Consider the following 16,272-nt stretch of genomic DNA (forward strand, 5'->3'; position numbering starts at 1 on the left):
ACCTGCACAGGCATATGATGAGGTTGTAGAATGGGAAATTTGGGGGAAGAAAAGGTATGTGTATCTTCCTGCAACTGAAAAATGCAGACAGAAGTTACAGTGTCTAGTTTGCCAACTAGTATAAAAGAACTAGGTTTAAGGTGATTTTGATCTATCAGATTCTCTATCTTGAGTGGATAACAGACCTTGTCTCCACACTGCTGGTGTGTGTGCTGTCTAACCGGGTCCTTCCAAGAGAAGTCTGACTGTGGCTGGGGCCAAACATATCCCGTACCCATACAGCCACTTTTGAGGATATCCTCAGTATGCAAACCAGAATTACAATATACGTTCAAAGCAGAGTTCTATGTCATGTCAGCAGAAGAGTCGTGGTGATTTGAGATTTATAATGAGCTTTAAAATGTCATAAATTAGTGACTTTAGCACTGAGTTAAACATCAACAATTCTCCTGACCAAAAGAAAAAAAAAAAAGTTTCCATCCAAACAACAGAGTAACTGATAAAAAGGTAAAAAGTGAAAACATTTTTTACGCTTTTATAAAATGTTGACAGTTGGCTGTGATTTTGAAACTAGATTCACTGGCCAGTTGGACAGTCTCAGTCATGTTGATGATTCATCAGAGTCCCAGGGAATGATTTCTTATGGGCCTGTTCTTTTGGATGTTGATGCAGGCTTCTATTTAAGTCAGCAGCTGAAGTGTGAATTTATCTGTGACATTTTTAAGATAGTTCTTGAAGCCAGAATTTGACTAATGATACTCCTACTGATCTCTTGTTAATTTTGGATTTATAGGTATTGTATCATTCCCAAACTTATAAATGTCTGTTTCTCCTACAATTCTCTCTCTCTCCCTCCCTCTCTTTTCCTTCCCTCCCTCCTTCCTTCCTTCCTTCCTTCCTTCCTTCCTTCCTTCCTTCCTTCCTTCCTTCCTTCCTTCCTTCCTTCCTTCCTTCCTTCCTTCCTTCCTTCCTTCCTTCCTTCCTTCCTTCCTTTCTTTCTTTCTTTCTTTCTTTCTTTCTTTCTTTCTTTCTTTCTTTCTTTCTTTCTTTCTTTCTTTCTTTCTTTCTTTCTTTCTTTCTTTCTTTCTTTCTTTCTTTCTTTCTTTCTTTCTTTTTCTTTTTCTTTCTTTCTTTCTTTCTTTCTTTCTTTCTTTCTTTCTTTCTTTCTTTCTTTCTTTCTTTCTTTCTTTCTTTCTTTCTTTCTTTCTTTCTTTCTTTCTTTCTTTCTTTCTTTCTTTCTTTCTTTCTTTCTTTCTTTCTTTCTTTCTTTCTTTCTTTCTTTCTTTCTTTCTTTCTTACCAGTTTGATCTGTTTTATTTAAACAGACTTCATTGATACCCACTGAATAACTGTCACTGAGTTCAGTAGTTTGGCTCAGGACTGAATGCACCTCTTTCTGAGGAACCAGGAGGATGGTTATGAAACTTTGAGAAAAGCTCCTTTGATTGTGGCCAAAAGTATTTTTTGGTCATCAGCTGTAACAGTAAGAAATTTCTTATACTGACACTGGCTATGGCATAACTTCCTTACCTGCACCTTGGAATGGATAAGATGGGCCCCCATTATCACATGGGGTGTACTCACTGTTTTCTTTTTGATGCTTGTCAAATTTCCCATGGTTTGTCTGTTTTCGTTCACTGAAGGGTGATAGGACTAAACCTTAAAGTGTATTCTTTAAAATAGAGCTTTGGCTTAAGGTATCAGTGAAATGATAGAAGTTAGCAATTCTTGAAGTATTACTCATTAAAACGATACTCAAAAGATGCATATCCTGTAATGGCTGGATGCACTGAGAGTTGCCAGAAATGGGAAAGAGTTGAAGCTTTGCAGAACTTCTACAGAGAACCATTACGGAAATGAAACACTGCAAGGTTTTAGAGCTAATGTTTGATGTGCATGAATAGAAGCAGCAGTTCATGTCTGTCACAATTACTGCTGCCTTCCTGATTTACAGGGAAGCATCCATAGGTATAAAGGCAAAGGTGTGTTTCTGAGAAGAAAGTTTTAAGAATTTAACTTATGTGGAAGGCAGGCATGTTAACTTTGAGGTTGTTTCTTATTTAGCTATGCACTTCTCAATATTTCAATGTCATCTTTTTTTTTTTTCTTCTTCTTCTTTTTTTTTTTTTTTTCTTTTCAGATTCCCAGGAAGGAAACTACAAGTCAGAGGTCAACAGTAAACCCAGGAAGGAAAGGACAGCTTTCACCAAGGAACAAATCAGAGAGCTAGAAGCAGAATTTGCTCATCATAACTATTTGACCAGGCTGAGGCGGTATGAGATAGCAGTAAACCTTGACCTCACTGAAAGACAGGTACTGATGCAAAATAATGAACTTCAGATACTTGCTCAATATTTATTATGGTTAGTAGCTTTTCAAAGCAGAGCTCTTATGCTAATTATAAATATATCAATATATCAGATTGAATGTTTATACCCAAAAGATAGGTCAAGATAAGTCTATTATCTGCTATGCAAGTGTTTTTTATTTTTACATTTACTAGCTACAGACTCGTTTCATCTTGGAGAAAGAGATGGAAGACAAAGGCACAAGTAATATATCTGTTAAACTGGTGCACATCTTTTCTAGTCTGTCCACACAAATGTGGCTGAAAAAGTTGTAGGACCAAGTACAGCATGTGCAAGCAGTCATTTTGCCTGCATGCAACAAATATGAGCATCTTGTTTTAGTCTATTAAATATATGCAGTTGCCATTTGTCCAGAGTTTCTGAACATCCTGTTTCCAGATGGCAGCAAGAATGGGAACACCAGCAAAACTGGAATACAAGCATTTTTAACCACTTTATCTTACCCTGTGCTGTGAAAGCAGAGGAGATGATGGAATTTCTTATCACTGTTATTGGTTTCCTGCTCACCAAACCCTAGTCCGGGAAACACTTCTGCACATGCTCAAGTTTCATCATGCATGTTGTCACATTGATTTCTAATGGAATTATTCATGTTAAGTATGTACTAGAGTTTTCAGGACCTCATCCCAACACACTAAGTGGGTAGTTAGGTCACATCTCAAATAGTAATTACACCAATATAAGCACTTTAAAATGTGTTTTATTAAAAGCATTTAATACTGGACCCAAGTACATAAAATCTGATGAAATGTTATGTACTATTTTATCACTGAAGTTTAAAGAATTTTGCCCACAGATAGACAGTCCTCCTGTCTTCAAGAATCCATGATAGATTGAGGAATTGCTTAAGATAGTGAGTAAGTTGATGATGTATTCAAGGGAAAATGTTAAGATGACACTGAGTAGAGATGTCAATGTATATATTTGTGTATAATCATCAGATCACCCTATTGTGATAGTAATATTTGGTGAATATCTGGAGAACTATATATGCAGATACTTATGCTGACCATGTTTGATAACACTATGATCTGTGAACTCTAGATATAAGAAGCTTTTAAATCAATTGTCTTGAGTTTCATTAACATCTTATATAAATAGACATCTCAGTTAGAATCCATCCTTTTCTATACATGAACTCTCATTCAGTCACAAAAGTGAATGAAACAACAGTTTCTCTGAAGGTTTCTAGAGAAATCCTTTCCCTTCCAGCTTTTCAAGCAGAAGCCAGAAGTTTCTTTTTTGATGTGAAGATGTTACCAGGTTTCGCCAGGTCATTTTAATCCACTTAGATATATTTATGTTTATAGAGCACATGATTTTTTATCAGCTGATCAAATTTTGCCTTTTTCTTTTTCATTACACCTGAGTAAGGTTAGCCTAGACAATTAGATTAACTTCCACACTTCATTTTGACAGCTAAGGGGAGGAGGAATTAATTTTAATCTCAGTGAAAAGGATAAAGGTTTTGTAGAACTGAGAAACAACAGAATTAAAACTATCTGCTGTGCAATTTTATGGGAATCAGTCAGCTGACTTCAGCATACCTTCATTTTCAGCAAGGGTGAATTTGGCCTGGAATTTAATTATTCTCCCTGATAAATTCTTTATTCTTTTCTTTGGTCAGGTTGAGTAGTATAACTAAATGAAGAGACTATTTTAAAGGAAGCAGATAAATTAAAAGCATTTGAATATTGTCTGGAGGAAGAAAGACAACCTATGCAACACAAGTGTGGATAATTCATTTAAATTATATGAGCATTTGCTGTTTTCTGGCTGTCACATAATGCGTTATGTTGATAATTGTTATAATTTCTATGGAATTATAATTAGTATATCTAATTACCTAATCTAATTCTTCTCTGTTTTCCCAGATTATCTGAATGACAACTGAACTGCTAGAGATAGCTCCCTTCCTTCCTGCTTTCTTGCCTTCCTTCCTGTCTTCCTGCTTAAAGTCACCCTTACTTATGAAAGGAAAAATATTTATCCAGTTCCATATCTTACAACAATAAAATTTCTGAGAGGGGAAAAAAAAATAGAGGCTAGCATAAAAACTATATTGTTAATACAAAACAAAAAGAAAATTGAGAGAAAAATCTGGGCATAGTTTTTGGTTTCTGAATCACACTGAGCCAAGTCATGTTGTCACTTCCAATGTCATCAAGTTTGAAATGTCTCTTTTTGAAATCAAATACTTTGCTTTAATAGTGTGAATAGGCATGGAACTGGGCATGGGTTTGCATGGTATATGGCAGTCTTCAAAAGCTTAATGCAGTAAATCAAAAGGCTTGCACCTTTTTGCATACTTGTTTTATAGAAATACTTCAGTGACTTATAAAGTAACCAAACCAAAACACCCCTCCAGTATAAAGCAGCTGTGAGACTAATATTTCTTTATTTTTCAGTGAACTTGAACTCATATGCAGGACCTGTCCTTTCATCATTTGCAGAATTAATGATTATTCTTGAATGGGATAACTGTACCTATTTGTTTACATACTACTGTTATTACTTTCTTTTACTAGCTGTTCCAGCTGAGGAGATTAGATTTGATACCAATCTTATATATATATATATATATATATATATAAGAAAACAGTCTGTTCTCTAAAAATAATTATGACTAAATTAAAATATGTTGATGGGGTTTCCCAAATCACTCTCTTCAGTGACATAGCTTTTTCAGAGAATTACCATTTCTGAAATAGTTTCCCTAGCCTATTTTTACCTTAAAGGCTGCATTGCAGAAAATGGTAACTGATAGGCAGTAGTTCTTTTCTTCAGAAAGTTTGAACTTGTGAGTAGTTATAATATCTGTCTCATTGCAGGCTGTTATACCTATTTAAGTTGCAAGCTTTCTTGATTTCTCATGAAACAGCGAGTTTGCACAAAGAGAACTGAAACTTGTAGCAGATCATACAATGATATAAAATAGCAGTGATCATCATGCAAACTAACATATCCCCTCAGAAATTAGGTTTGAGACCAAAGTGCATATTCTACCATATTCAGGAGTTGGACTTATGGATGATCCTTATTGGTCCCTTCCAACTCAGGATATTCTATGATTTATTTATTTTTTACTGTTTTCATTATTGTTTAGTTCTTATTCTTATTTTAATTCTTATTTAATAATCATCATATTATTAAGAGGGCAGAGGAGCAAAAATGAATCAAAGGAAAGTATTGTTGGGTCATCCTAAAGTTACAACTTTCAGTTATTTGCCAAGATGAGAGAGAAATCATGGAGCATATTATCTCAAAAAAAGCTCTATCTTCTTCTCAACTATAGCGCTAATTTCAACCATATGTTGCAGCTTAAAAGAGGCACCAACCAACTAACGCTTTATAATTACCTTTCTGGCTTTTAAACAAGCTGTAGAAAAAACATATGTTTGACCATATTAAAAGCTATATAAGGGTATTAAAGTTTTCTACAGTCATCAAAGTAAGGCTCCATTTGACTCTTGAAACAACTTAGAAGATCAGTTCAGACATAAATGACTCATGGAAGGCCATCTCACAAAAATAATAATAATAAAAACAAAACAAAACAACAACAACAACAAAAAAGCATATGGATCAAGAAAAGGAATTAATCCTGTCACTCCCTAAAAAGGAAACCTGAGTTACAAGACAGGGAAATGAAATGAAATGAAATGAAATGAAATGAAATGAAATGAAATGAAATGAAATGAAATAAGTGCCTCAAATGCCTAGATACAGAGTGCACTTTGAGAGCATTATAACCACATCTGGTGGAAGGATGGCTCTACTAAGGCACTGTAAGAATTCCAACAGGACAGGTACTTTTAATTCCTGCTCCATCTCCTATAGAATGCACTCATAATCCCTGCTCAACCAGCAGTTAATAATTTTCAGCTGACCTCAATTATATTTTGAAAAGACAGTTAGACTAAAAACTATGCTAGCTCCCTAGATATTTGTAACCTTGACAAGTGCATTCTTGGCTTTTTGTACATCCAGATAAACTTGGAGAAGGTTCCATCCAAACTTTTTAATATCTCACTGTGGGATGAAGAGAGGAAGCAGCTGCTGTGGGGTATCAGAGGCGTGGCAAAATGGACATTTTTATGGAGTTGATCCTGCCAAATATAGAAAGAGTAGGAGATCTTTCCACCTCACAGGATCTTTTTGCATGGAGCTAATCAAAAGAGCTACGTTGCAGTTCTGCAGGTTAGCTCAGGTTACCGGAATAAACAGTCCAAATACGTAATGTTTCTGTTTGCCAACATAAATGGAAAATCCCACCTAGTCAGATTAAATTTTGCGATGGCAATGAGAAAGTTTGTTTCTTCTTAGCTTTAATTTCCAGTATCCACCCCAAAGACACATATAATACATAAAATTCCTGAAACCTTTGATTTTGCATTGACAAGGAACACATTTTGTCAAAATGAAGAGTGTTTTGCATCTGTTTTTGGTTTCCACATATGTCATACCAACATGGATAGAGTGACAAAGGAAGAATCTTATAAATGTTCCTTTCTATGAGAACAAGAAGCAAGTATCATTATAATTTATATGCTTTTGGACAATGTTGATAGATTACCTAGGGCAGTGGAGCCATAGGACACATTGGAACATTAAATAGTTACAATTATAAAAATAAGAGAAATTTTCCATTAGAAAGGCTTTTCCCATACAAAGGTTATCTTGGATCACAAGTGACTTGACTGAAACCCTTTTCAGCATCGCAGAGCTGAGATGAGGTCAATCATAGCATTTTTTAGGCACTGAATTTGGGTGGTAAGATAATAGTTACTGGGGTGAGAAAGGCTCCACCAGAGAGTTCAGTGCCCCTCAATTGGCTATTTGTTCTGAACCACCTCTGGAGGAGTCCATGTCTCTCCATGGCATGCCTAACTTCCCAATTTAGGAAGTTGGATTTCTAAGGTTAGGTGGTGAAATTATTCCCTGTGTATTTTCAAACAAAATGAAAGTGTAGGTTGATATAACATAGTTAACTATATCTGTCTGATTGATTGTGCTGTCAAATCTTTACTGAAAGGGTTGTTAGGCATTGGAATAGGCTGCACAGAGAAGTGGTTGAGTCATCCTGGATGTCTTTAAAAGACGTTTAAATGTAGAGCTTAGTGATATGGTTTAGTGGAGGACTTGTTAGTGTTAAGTCAGAAGTTGGACTCGGTGATCTTGGAGGTCTCTTCCAGCCTAGATGATTCTGTGATTCTGTGATCCTCTCTGAAAGGCAGCTGCTCATTCCAAGCTTCCACTTGTTAAGCACTCTCTATATACACTATAATAATGAGCCTGCATAGCTTGAAATCCTCTAGATCATTTCTTTAAACAAAGAATAACACTTTTTGTTAAGAGTAACACTTAATAAAATAAAGCTCAGTAATTGAGCAATATAAAAACCAGCAGTAAAAGATACTGTGCTAACTCAGTTTGTTCTTTCTTAGGAAAGAATGCTACTAGCAAACATAATTATATCTTGTGCATAATTTTGATTTGTATGGTAATTCTTAAAAAAAAAAAAAAAAAGTACATGGCTAAACTTCAAACAGCACACTTACTTTTACAGTATTGATCGAATTCAAACAAGCAATTCCATGTGCAAAGTTCCAAGTGCCTCAAGCTGTTACTTGTGAATGGATCCTACACCTGCAGAGAAACCCCATGAGGTTCTGGGTGGGGAGAAACCTCTGTTTCTGCCAAAAAAATATATCTATGTGATAGACAGAAATATCAGCAGCTCATCTGGGTACTTTTACAAAGTAAGACTTCTGTCCCCTAAGCCAACCCTTTCTTAAACACAAGTCTAAGGAAGATGTGGCTTGTATTTTCACCCATTCAAGATGGAGATAGGTTTGTCATTTATGGTCACTTCAAAAAAAAAAAAAAAAAAGAAAGAAAAAGAAGTCAGGAGGTTGTTTTTTTTTTTTTTTCTTGGTTTTGTTTTGTTGCTTTTCTTTGTTTTTTGTTTGTTTGATTGTTTTTGTTTATTTTTTACGCAGGGAATTGAAAAACTGTAGAATCTCTTTCTAGTTTCACTAGTTCCTTCCCCTCAGGGATGTCCTGCTGAAATTGTTGCAGCTTCTTGAGGTTTAATAGCTTTAAATCTGGATGTTGATTTTGGTTTAGTTTATCATCAAAAGACTCAGGATTGGGTTGTTTTGGAAAGCAAAAACAAACAAACAAGCTCCAGAATTCAAGCAATGAACTGTGTTTAAACAAATACAAGTGAGGCTGTTTCTCTCTTGGGCAGGGAGATGGTTTCCAAAGTCAGAAAGTCACAAAGAACTGTCATGGGCTAGTAGATTGTTTTGTGCTGAGTCAGCTTCTTAACTTTCCTTTTCATTTGACTTTCTTCATCCTAAAGTGGTAGCAGAGAAAAACATCAGCATACTCAGCTAAAAGCCAGTCTCGATTACACACTGCCTTTTAACTTTCACACTCAGTTTACTTGTGCAAGATGGGTGCAGAATAATGAAAGTTAGATTTTTTTTTTTATCTCATGAAATAAAATGCTCTGCATTTTACTCATCTGAGTAATTCATGCGAGTGTCTATGCAAAGAAAAGGCAAACTTTAGCTCAAGATGATGTTCCCCACAAATTAGATTTCTACCATGTGTTTCTTTTGTATATTTAAATATATATTCAAAGAATTGGAATAGAGATATATATATTCCAAAGAACTGGAATAGTAGACCCCCAAAAGATGTGTTATAGGAAAATAAGGCACAGGGAGTTCTATCAGTAGCCCCACAGATTGCCTCTTTGACTCTGGACAAAGCAGAGAGACTAATTTTGTCAAAAATACTCCCTTAGATTATGCAAAACAAGTCAGTAGAATCTTAAAAGAACCTTAAAACTCTGAAATGTAGTGCCTTCCTTTTCAATAAGGAAGGTTAGCTGTTAGCTCTGATCATGAAATGAATTTTGAAGATCAATGGTAGAGAAGCCGACACTACTTTGAATGGAGTTGAGGAAAATAAACGGGGTGATGTCAAAGACTTCTGAAAATAGAATGAAATACTTTCATCACTGCTGTCTTCTGAAATATAATGTCTATTCCATCCCTGTCTAAATGTGGGAGGTAAAAAGGAGAATGTATCACCTAAGCAGTACCCAAACCTCAACTGACTTCTATGTAACAAAAAACCAGAACTCCCTCCTACACCTTCCTGGGTGCCAAAAGTTCCAGCTGTCCTTTGTGCACCTGCCAAAACCCCCCTTTTTCTCAGCAGCTGCTGCAAAGCACTTGTGTGCATTCAGTGCAAAGTCCTGTAACATAACACGGAGCAGTGAGAAGGTGACTAAATCAATTTTAATCATAAGGTTCTGGTGCCACTCAGTAATTTAGAAAGGTTAATTTTCTCCGATTTATATATTTTGTACTATTTTATAATAAATAAGAAGACATTTAATACTCAGACATATATTTAAACTGGTTTGAAACTTAAAATATATTTAAGATTTTTAAGACTTAAAATATATATTTAAAATTTTTAAGACTAACTACCTTAACTTACTCTCCCATGTATCAAACTATTTAAAACCTTACGTTATCTTTAGTTATTAAACTGATAACTCTTGCTACTGTTTCTATAAATATTTCAAATGAATAACTTAAATTTTTAAAATAATTTTAAATGAATAGATTTGGTAATTGCAACTGATCTAGTGGAAGGTATCCCTTCAAACTCAAACCGTTGTGTCATTCTGTGATGCCCTTCTTTTTATTCATAGACTAAATAGGGAAAAGAATCTTGCCATCTTGCCTTTTTTTTTTTTTTCTATTCCTACTTGATTGTATAAGTGTATTGAGTAAATTGTTATGAAAATGCTGTCTCTCTATGTATGAAGAAGGTAATTTTCAGCTGTATAGCACCAGTGATTTCTGTAAAGTTCAGGAATCTTACTTTCTTTAAAACTTGGCAGCATAAATGTACTATCTAAAAATAACAGGAACATTTTCAAAGCCAAAGGAAGTTCAGAAGTAAACTTTTCATTTATTAAAAATCAGAATTATTTTTGTTATGTTTACCTGTATTAGAAGAAAGTCAATTGGTAGATTAAAAAAATAACAATAAAAGAAAAAGGACAATGGCTGATGTGGGGCAGGACACTTAAAAGATTTAGTGATTTGGTCCTCTTGACACATCATTTAAGTGTAATAAAACAGATGGAATTTGGAATACTGACTTCAAAGGCTCATGCTTAGAAATATGTATCCCTTATAGCAAAATAACAGTCTTGAGTGGTGTAGTCCTCTTGTTTCTAATTTTTCAGGTTTGTGAGGTATCAATGCCTTAAATTTGAATCTTGTTTGGGACTCATACCACTAAAATCTGGAATAGAAAACTTAATTTTAGATAAGATTTTAGAAAAGAGCATTTTGAAAGAGCAATTTATATTTATTGAAAGAAAAAAAAAGAAAACATATTGCAACTGTGGTAGTTATGTTTGAATTCAGTCATTCTTTCCTTTGTCAGACAAGAATGTCTTCATTAAGAAATAACCATTTATGGTAGAAAATATCTGTTTAGCTTTTCTCTATAAGTGTAGAATGCTAAAATCCCACATCAAGAGGAAATATTCTACAGAGCATGGCAACTATTCTTAATTTTAATGTGACTAAAGGGCTCCACTAAAGGAGTATTAAATCAGAATTTGAGGTGATATGCTCATTTGGAACCAAATTGATATACTGATGCCCATCCATGTAATGAAGTTATATTGAAGATACATGGGCAAGACAGCATATAGTGTGGCTCTTAAGCCTACTAAAGACCTGTATATCCTAAGTATATATTGATAATTTTAGTAATGTAGACATCAACAATATCAGCTCTCTTCTTTTGAATCTTGTCCCATGATTCCTTCAGACCTTAAAAAAATTCCTTAAGAAAATTGTTCACAGCAAAAACATTTCTTTTGTACATCAGGAGACCCGTAATGTGAAATTTTACTTGTATCTTAAATAACAGTCTAATCATCAGATGTGGAGATGCAGATGCTAAACAACTTGTTGACTAAGGGAAAAGAAGCTGTGTTTTCGTGCCAGTAAGCAGATGTGCTCAATAGACTGGCTCATAAGTGCTGATTTAGAAACAGCTGTTAATTTTACCATCATCTTTAATATTATTCATTTCCCTTTGCTTCCTTTGTTTTCCATGTATACATCTATACATATGCTTGCTCTATACAGTTAAGCTGTGCTAAGAGGGTAGAGAAGAGGGAGTGCATTTTAATAAATAATAGGCAATCAGATCCTGACACCTTGGGCTCCTGCTGGAGCTAACTAAAACAGAATAAAGCAGCTCCTACAGTGTGATGTTTGTCACAGTAGATATATAAATTGCTTTAAAAGGACTTTTTTTTTTTTTTTTTCTCGAAAGTGGGACAAACTATTTTTTTCACTAGAAAAAGTGTTCAAGAATTTTTGAAGTTCACTTCATTATCCAGTCTTTCCCTCTCTCACTCATATATAAATTTCATTATTTTTCTTTCATTCACATTCTCCCCACAAACACTCCTCTCTTTCTCTCTCTCTCTTCCTTCTCCCTCCCCCCAACAACCTTTCTCTCTGAGGATTTTTTGTTCTGATGCATGTTTTGTGCAACACCTGTAAGTTTCAAATGATCTGGGCAATTGAAAAACACAGTTTTCCATTACTTCAAATAAATTATCACTTCATTCACACAGTTTGCTTCACTTCCTTTCCATTACAAAAAATAGATGGATCACATATCAGTAACTACTCTACCCACCATAATTGACTCTTCAGCTCCAAAGGAAGTTCAGAATTCCTATATCTGAATTTGATCTTCAGAGGAAATAACAAGTGAAGGACTTGTCTCATATTATTAGCACTTGGGCATTTAGGACTTCATCTAGAGTTCATTGAACTCAATGGGAAAACTCCCACTGACATTAATGTACTTTGGATCTGGTCAAAAGTGGATTTCAGTATTTTAAAATGGAGGACATAAGGAATATATATATATATAAAGAATACCTAAAGTATTCCCTTCAGTTACATAAAAATAAACTCACAACATTATTAATAGTAAACTTAAATATAATTAATTTCTATCCTTTGAAAATAATCTTTGGCATATCAATTAATAATTTTTTGTTTGTTTGTTTGTTTGACATTCTTTAGGTAAATCAGTTGCAAATTATTTGAAGTCAGTAACAACAAAAAAAAATTAAAGCTTTTTTTTTTTTTTTTTTTTTTTTAATTTTTCACCAGTTAGGTAGGTGATAAGAGGTACTCCCCTGCCTGTCTCATTGCCTGGAAGCTCATTGGAAGCTGGTGCCACTCAGTTCTCCTGATTTTAATGTTGAAGGAGAGAGACTTCTCTGTGCTGCAATTTTGTAAAGTGGTCCACATTATAAATATATATGTATATATAACAGGAAAAAAATAATAATTTATTAAAATTATAAGCTTCAGTTTCTTAAGTAGCCAAAAAGAAATAGACGCATATGGATGGTGGCTCTTATTTATGGTGGATATTGCAGTTAAAGTTAAAATGGGTGGAATTCAGGTTATGCATTGAAAGTTTTTGTTTGTTTGTTTGTTTGTTTGTTTGTTTTTAATGATACATTCCTTGTATGTATCATCATTTTGTTTTTGTTTAAGGACATAAAAACATTCTGAGAATTGCTTACATCTTTAAAACATCTCTCCAACCCTGTAATTTCTTTTTATTGAATACAAATTTATAGGCCCTTTTGTCAGAAGAAGAGTGATAGTATTCTGTGGTACCAGGCTGAATTCAAAGTCTATTGATTTTTGGTGTTTGCATTGTGCCTGCAGTTGCATTTACTACCTTTTCTTGCAACAGTGTAGTTTTGGCTTTTACGAGAGAAACTTCATTGTCTTAAAAAATAAATAAACAAACTGACATCTTAAATTCCCCCAGAGAACTGCCAATTCTGTACTAATGTTGCACCCTTTTGAAAACAGTTTCAACAGACATCTCTGATATGTGACCCAAGAGACCCAAAATTCCCAACATCACAGCAGCCAGTACCTTCCCCTTTACACTCATTTCACTGTACAAACCAGATGCTTTGGTACTACTGAGATGACTAACGGAAAGGATGTGATAGGCATTAAGGCTCTTAACTAACCTGGAATCATTTTGCTCTGTTCCCAAGTGATTGGCTTTAACAGCTTGCATTGGCTTTAACAGGAACATAGACTATAAATAAATATAGTCTATCTATCTATCACCTCTCTTCCTTCCCACATGTGTACATATAAATAGTGAAGTCAACTATCAATTCAATTGTAATAAAGTTTTAATGTAAAATTCAAAGTGATGTTAAAGGTTAAACACTGGGATGTTTCCGGGATGTATAAGACAGATTCAGCAAAACAGCATTTTTGTGGCTCTATTACTCATGTTGTACAATATATCCTGCTGTGACTGATCCTTGCTGTTTCTTTTAAAACTCTGAAACACATTCTGCTATACACAGCAGAGGATACACCGACACTGCAAGCTTACTTGCTTTCTTTCCAAGGGAAAAGTTGCAGATATTGTTTATTTTTTATTGTGGAACCTTCCTTTTAAGAGCTGCAGACATACATGCATTATTTTTTTTAACATTAACTCTAAAAGGATCAACCCCCAATTTTCTCCTCATTCACAAATAGTGTTTTCAGTGACAGCATTTTAAGATGATTTGAAATCAGCATCTAGTCTGATCTAATATGGTCTAATATATTTGACAGATGCTATGCACATCCTTCTTTTTTTTTTTTTTTTTTTTTTTTTTTTTTTCTTTTGGCTATTGAAAAAAGTCCTTGTGGTTTGCAGTGCTGATACTTTTGGTACTTTGGAACTGTGCAAAATTTTATTATTATTATTATTATTTTCCCATATTTTTCTATACAGAGAAGGAGAGGAGGGCAAATGAGTTTCAGCTGGAGTAAAATCTCAGGGTTAAATGATATGACTTCAAATGTGCAGATATATTTTTAATCTTTCATGCCCTGAATTTCTTTTCCATTCTCATCTGAATTTATTCCACATCTCTACCTGCAGAATTAATGCATTCTTCAAGAGCGTGTTAACTCTCCAATGGTTTCTAAAGGGTTCTGAGGTCTTTCTGTGGAGTGCAAAACAGCAGTGATGGTGCAGCTGGTCCTGCAGCCTTTTCCATCCACTGTGGTCATTACCCTCACATCCCTAGCACTCACATAACATCCCAAACTTGATCTTTCACTTGTCAAGGAGCTCTTGCTGTGTTTTTTACCGAACAGACAGTGTTGTACTATATCTAGGAAGATCATTATCAACCAGTGACCCCATTTCTATTTTCTTGTTTTGTTTTTCTTCCACAAAGGTAAAAGTTTGGTTCCAGAACAGACGGATGAAGTGGAAGCGGGTAAAAGGGGGCCAGCAAGGGGCAGCAGCCCGGGAAAAGGAACTGGTGAATGTGAAAAAGGGCACACTGCTCCCCTCCGAGCTCTCTGGCATTGGGGCAGCTGGTCTCCAGCACACGGGGGACTCACTAGCGAACGACGACAGCCACGACAGCGATCACAGCTCTGAGCATGCACACTTATGATATACAGAGAGTGTCCCAGCTCCGTTCTCAGGAAAGATGCTTTGCTGGCAAGCCTTACACAGGCATCGTTTACGTATGCAAGTGACTCTGGCAGTGATTTTTAGAGTTGTTATGGAAGATTCAGGCTTATTGTGTCTGCTTTTCTTGATTTTTAGATGGTTTACAGTAAGTGCCGTGTCTTAAAGGTGCCTCACGTATGGAGAAGTGGAAGAAGAACTTTGAACATTCCAGATTTGTTTGTCATGTTCATGACAGCGGGCAGGTATTTTTGCTTTAGCTTGCACTGAAAATTACATTGCTCTCAACAGACGTTATATTCTGAAAACCACAGTGCCACAAAATCACTATCTAGTGGATAAGAAATGTATTTTAACTCTGTATATATTTACCTTACAGCATTTTCCTGTCTTCACTAATTTTAGCAATGCATTCATGTTAGCTGATGGCAATAGTCACTCATGACAATAAATGGCTTTTTGTCTCTTTATTTTTGTTTTGTTTCTCCAAAGACATACAACATATGCAGATACTTTTGTTCAAGTAGAGAACAATACAATAGTGTCTGCTAGGACACATCCTTGTATGACAGACAAAACAAACGTTATGTTGCATTTACTATCAACTGCTGCTAATAGGGTATTATTAAACTTACCTAGCTCCTCAATTCTTCTTATCTTATAACTGCAAAAATGACTTTTAGGATCATAAGAATAGTCCAGTAACCTGCCAGAAAATTTTCAAGTTCCACTCATGCTCAGTGGAACCACCCCTAAAAGATTATTCATTTCTACTTTGTCATCACTGAGTACATTGATAAGTACTGACACTCTGCAGAAATGTTGTTGCTTCATCTTCAGTTTAAAAAAAAAAAAAACCAACAAAAAAAAAAAAAAACAAAACAGCAAATAAGCTGAAAGTTATTATCAACTGCTCATGTTGGTAGGAATCAAAATATGAAAGTAACTCAGCATTGTGTCCCACATGTTAAATCAAGACATATTTTCTGTTATAAGCTTTTGTGTACATACAGGCAAACACCAAAACCCAAAATTTAATGCAAACCATTGATTGTACTTTGTAAAGAAAAATGTTTAATAAATAATCCTTTTTAAATAATTCTTGACTCTCTACAATGATTTCATAGGAAACTTAAAACAGTTTTTGCAAAAGTCCTACGGAGTTCTGCCTTTCTTGGGTCTTTTGGAGTTTCATCTGTGGACAACACAATGTTACATTTTCAAATTTAAGTTTTTAATCTTGTATAAACCTTCCACCGTGATCCATTTGCAAAACTCTTTCATTTAGCAGGAAAAAGGCATCTAT

The 16,272-nt window shown here is 34.8% G+C and overlaps 1 protein-coding gene across 1 annotated transcript in view; it reads left to right on the forward strand.

The window, feature by feature from the left end:
• MEOX2 (mesenchyme homeobox 2) overlaps nucleotides 1–16,065 on the forward strand; it is a 54,662-nt gene extending 38,597 nt beyond the window's left edge. The window contains exons 2-3 of the mRNA XM_005015127.6: nucleotides 2,141–2,313; nucleotides 14,725–16,065. Of these exons, the coding sequence (XP_005015184.1) occupies nucleotides 2,141–2,313; nucleotides 14,725–14,949 (398 nt within the window). The 3' untranslated portion in view covers nucleotides 14,950–16,065. The remainder of the gene's footprint in view (nucleotides 1–2,140; nucleotides 2,314–14,724) is intronic.
• The last annotated feature ends 207 nt before the right edge of the window (nucleotides 16,066–16,272 follow it).

The sequence above is a fragment of the Anas platyrhynchos genome, chromosome 2 (genome assembly GCF_047663525.1).
Source record: "Anas platyrhynchos isolate ZD024472 breed Pekin duck chromosome 2, IASCAAS_PekinDuck_T2T, whole genome shotgun sequence".
Lineage (NCBI taxonomy): Eukaryota > Metazoa > Chordata > Aves > Anseriformes > Anatidae > Anas > Anas platyrhynchos.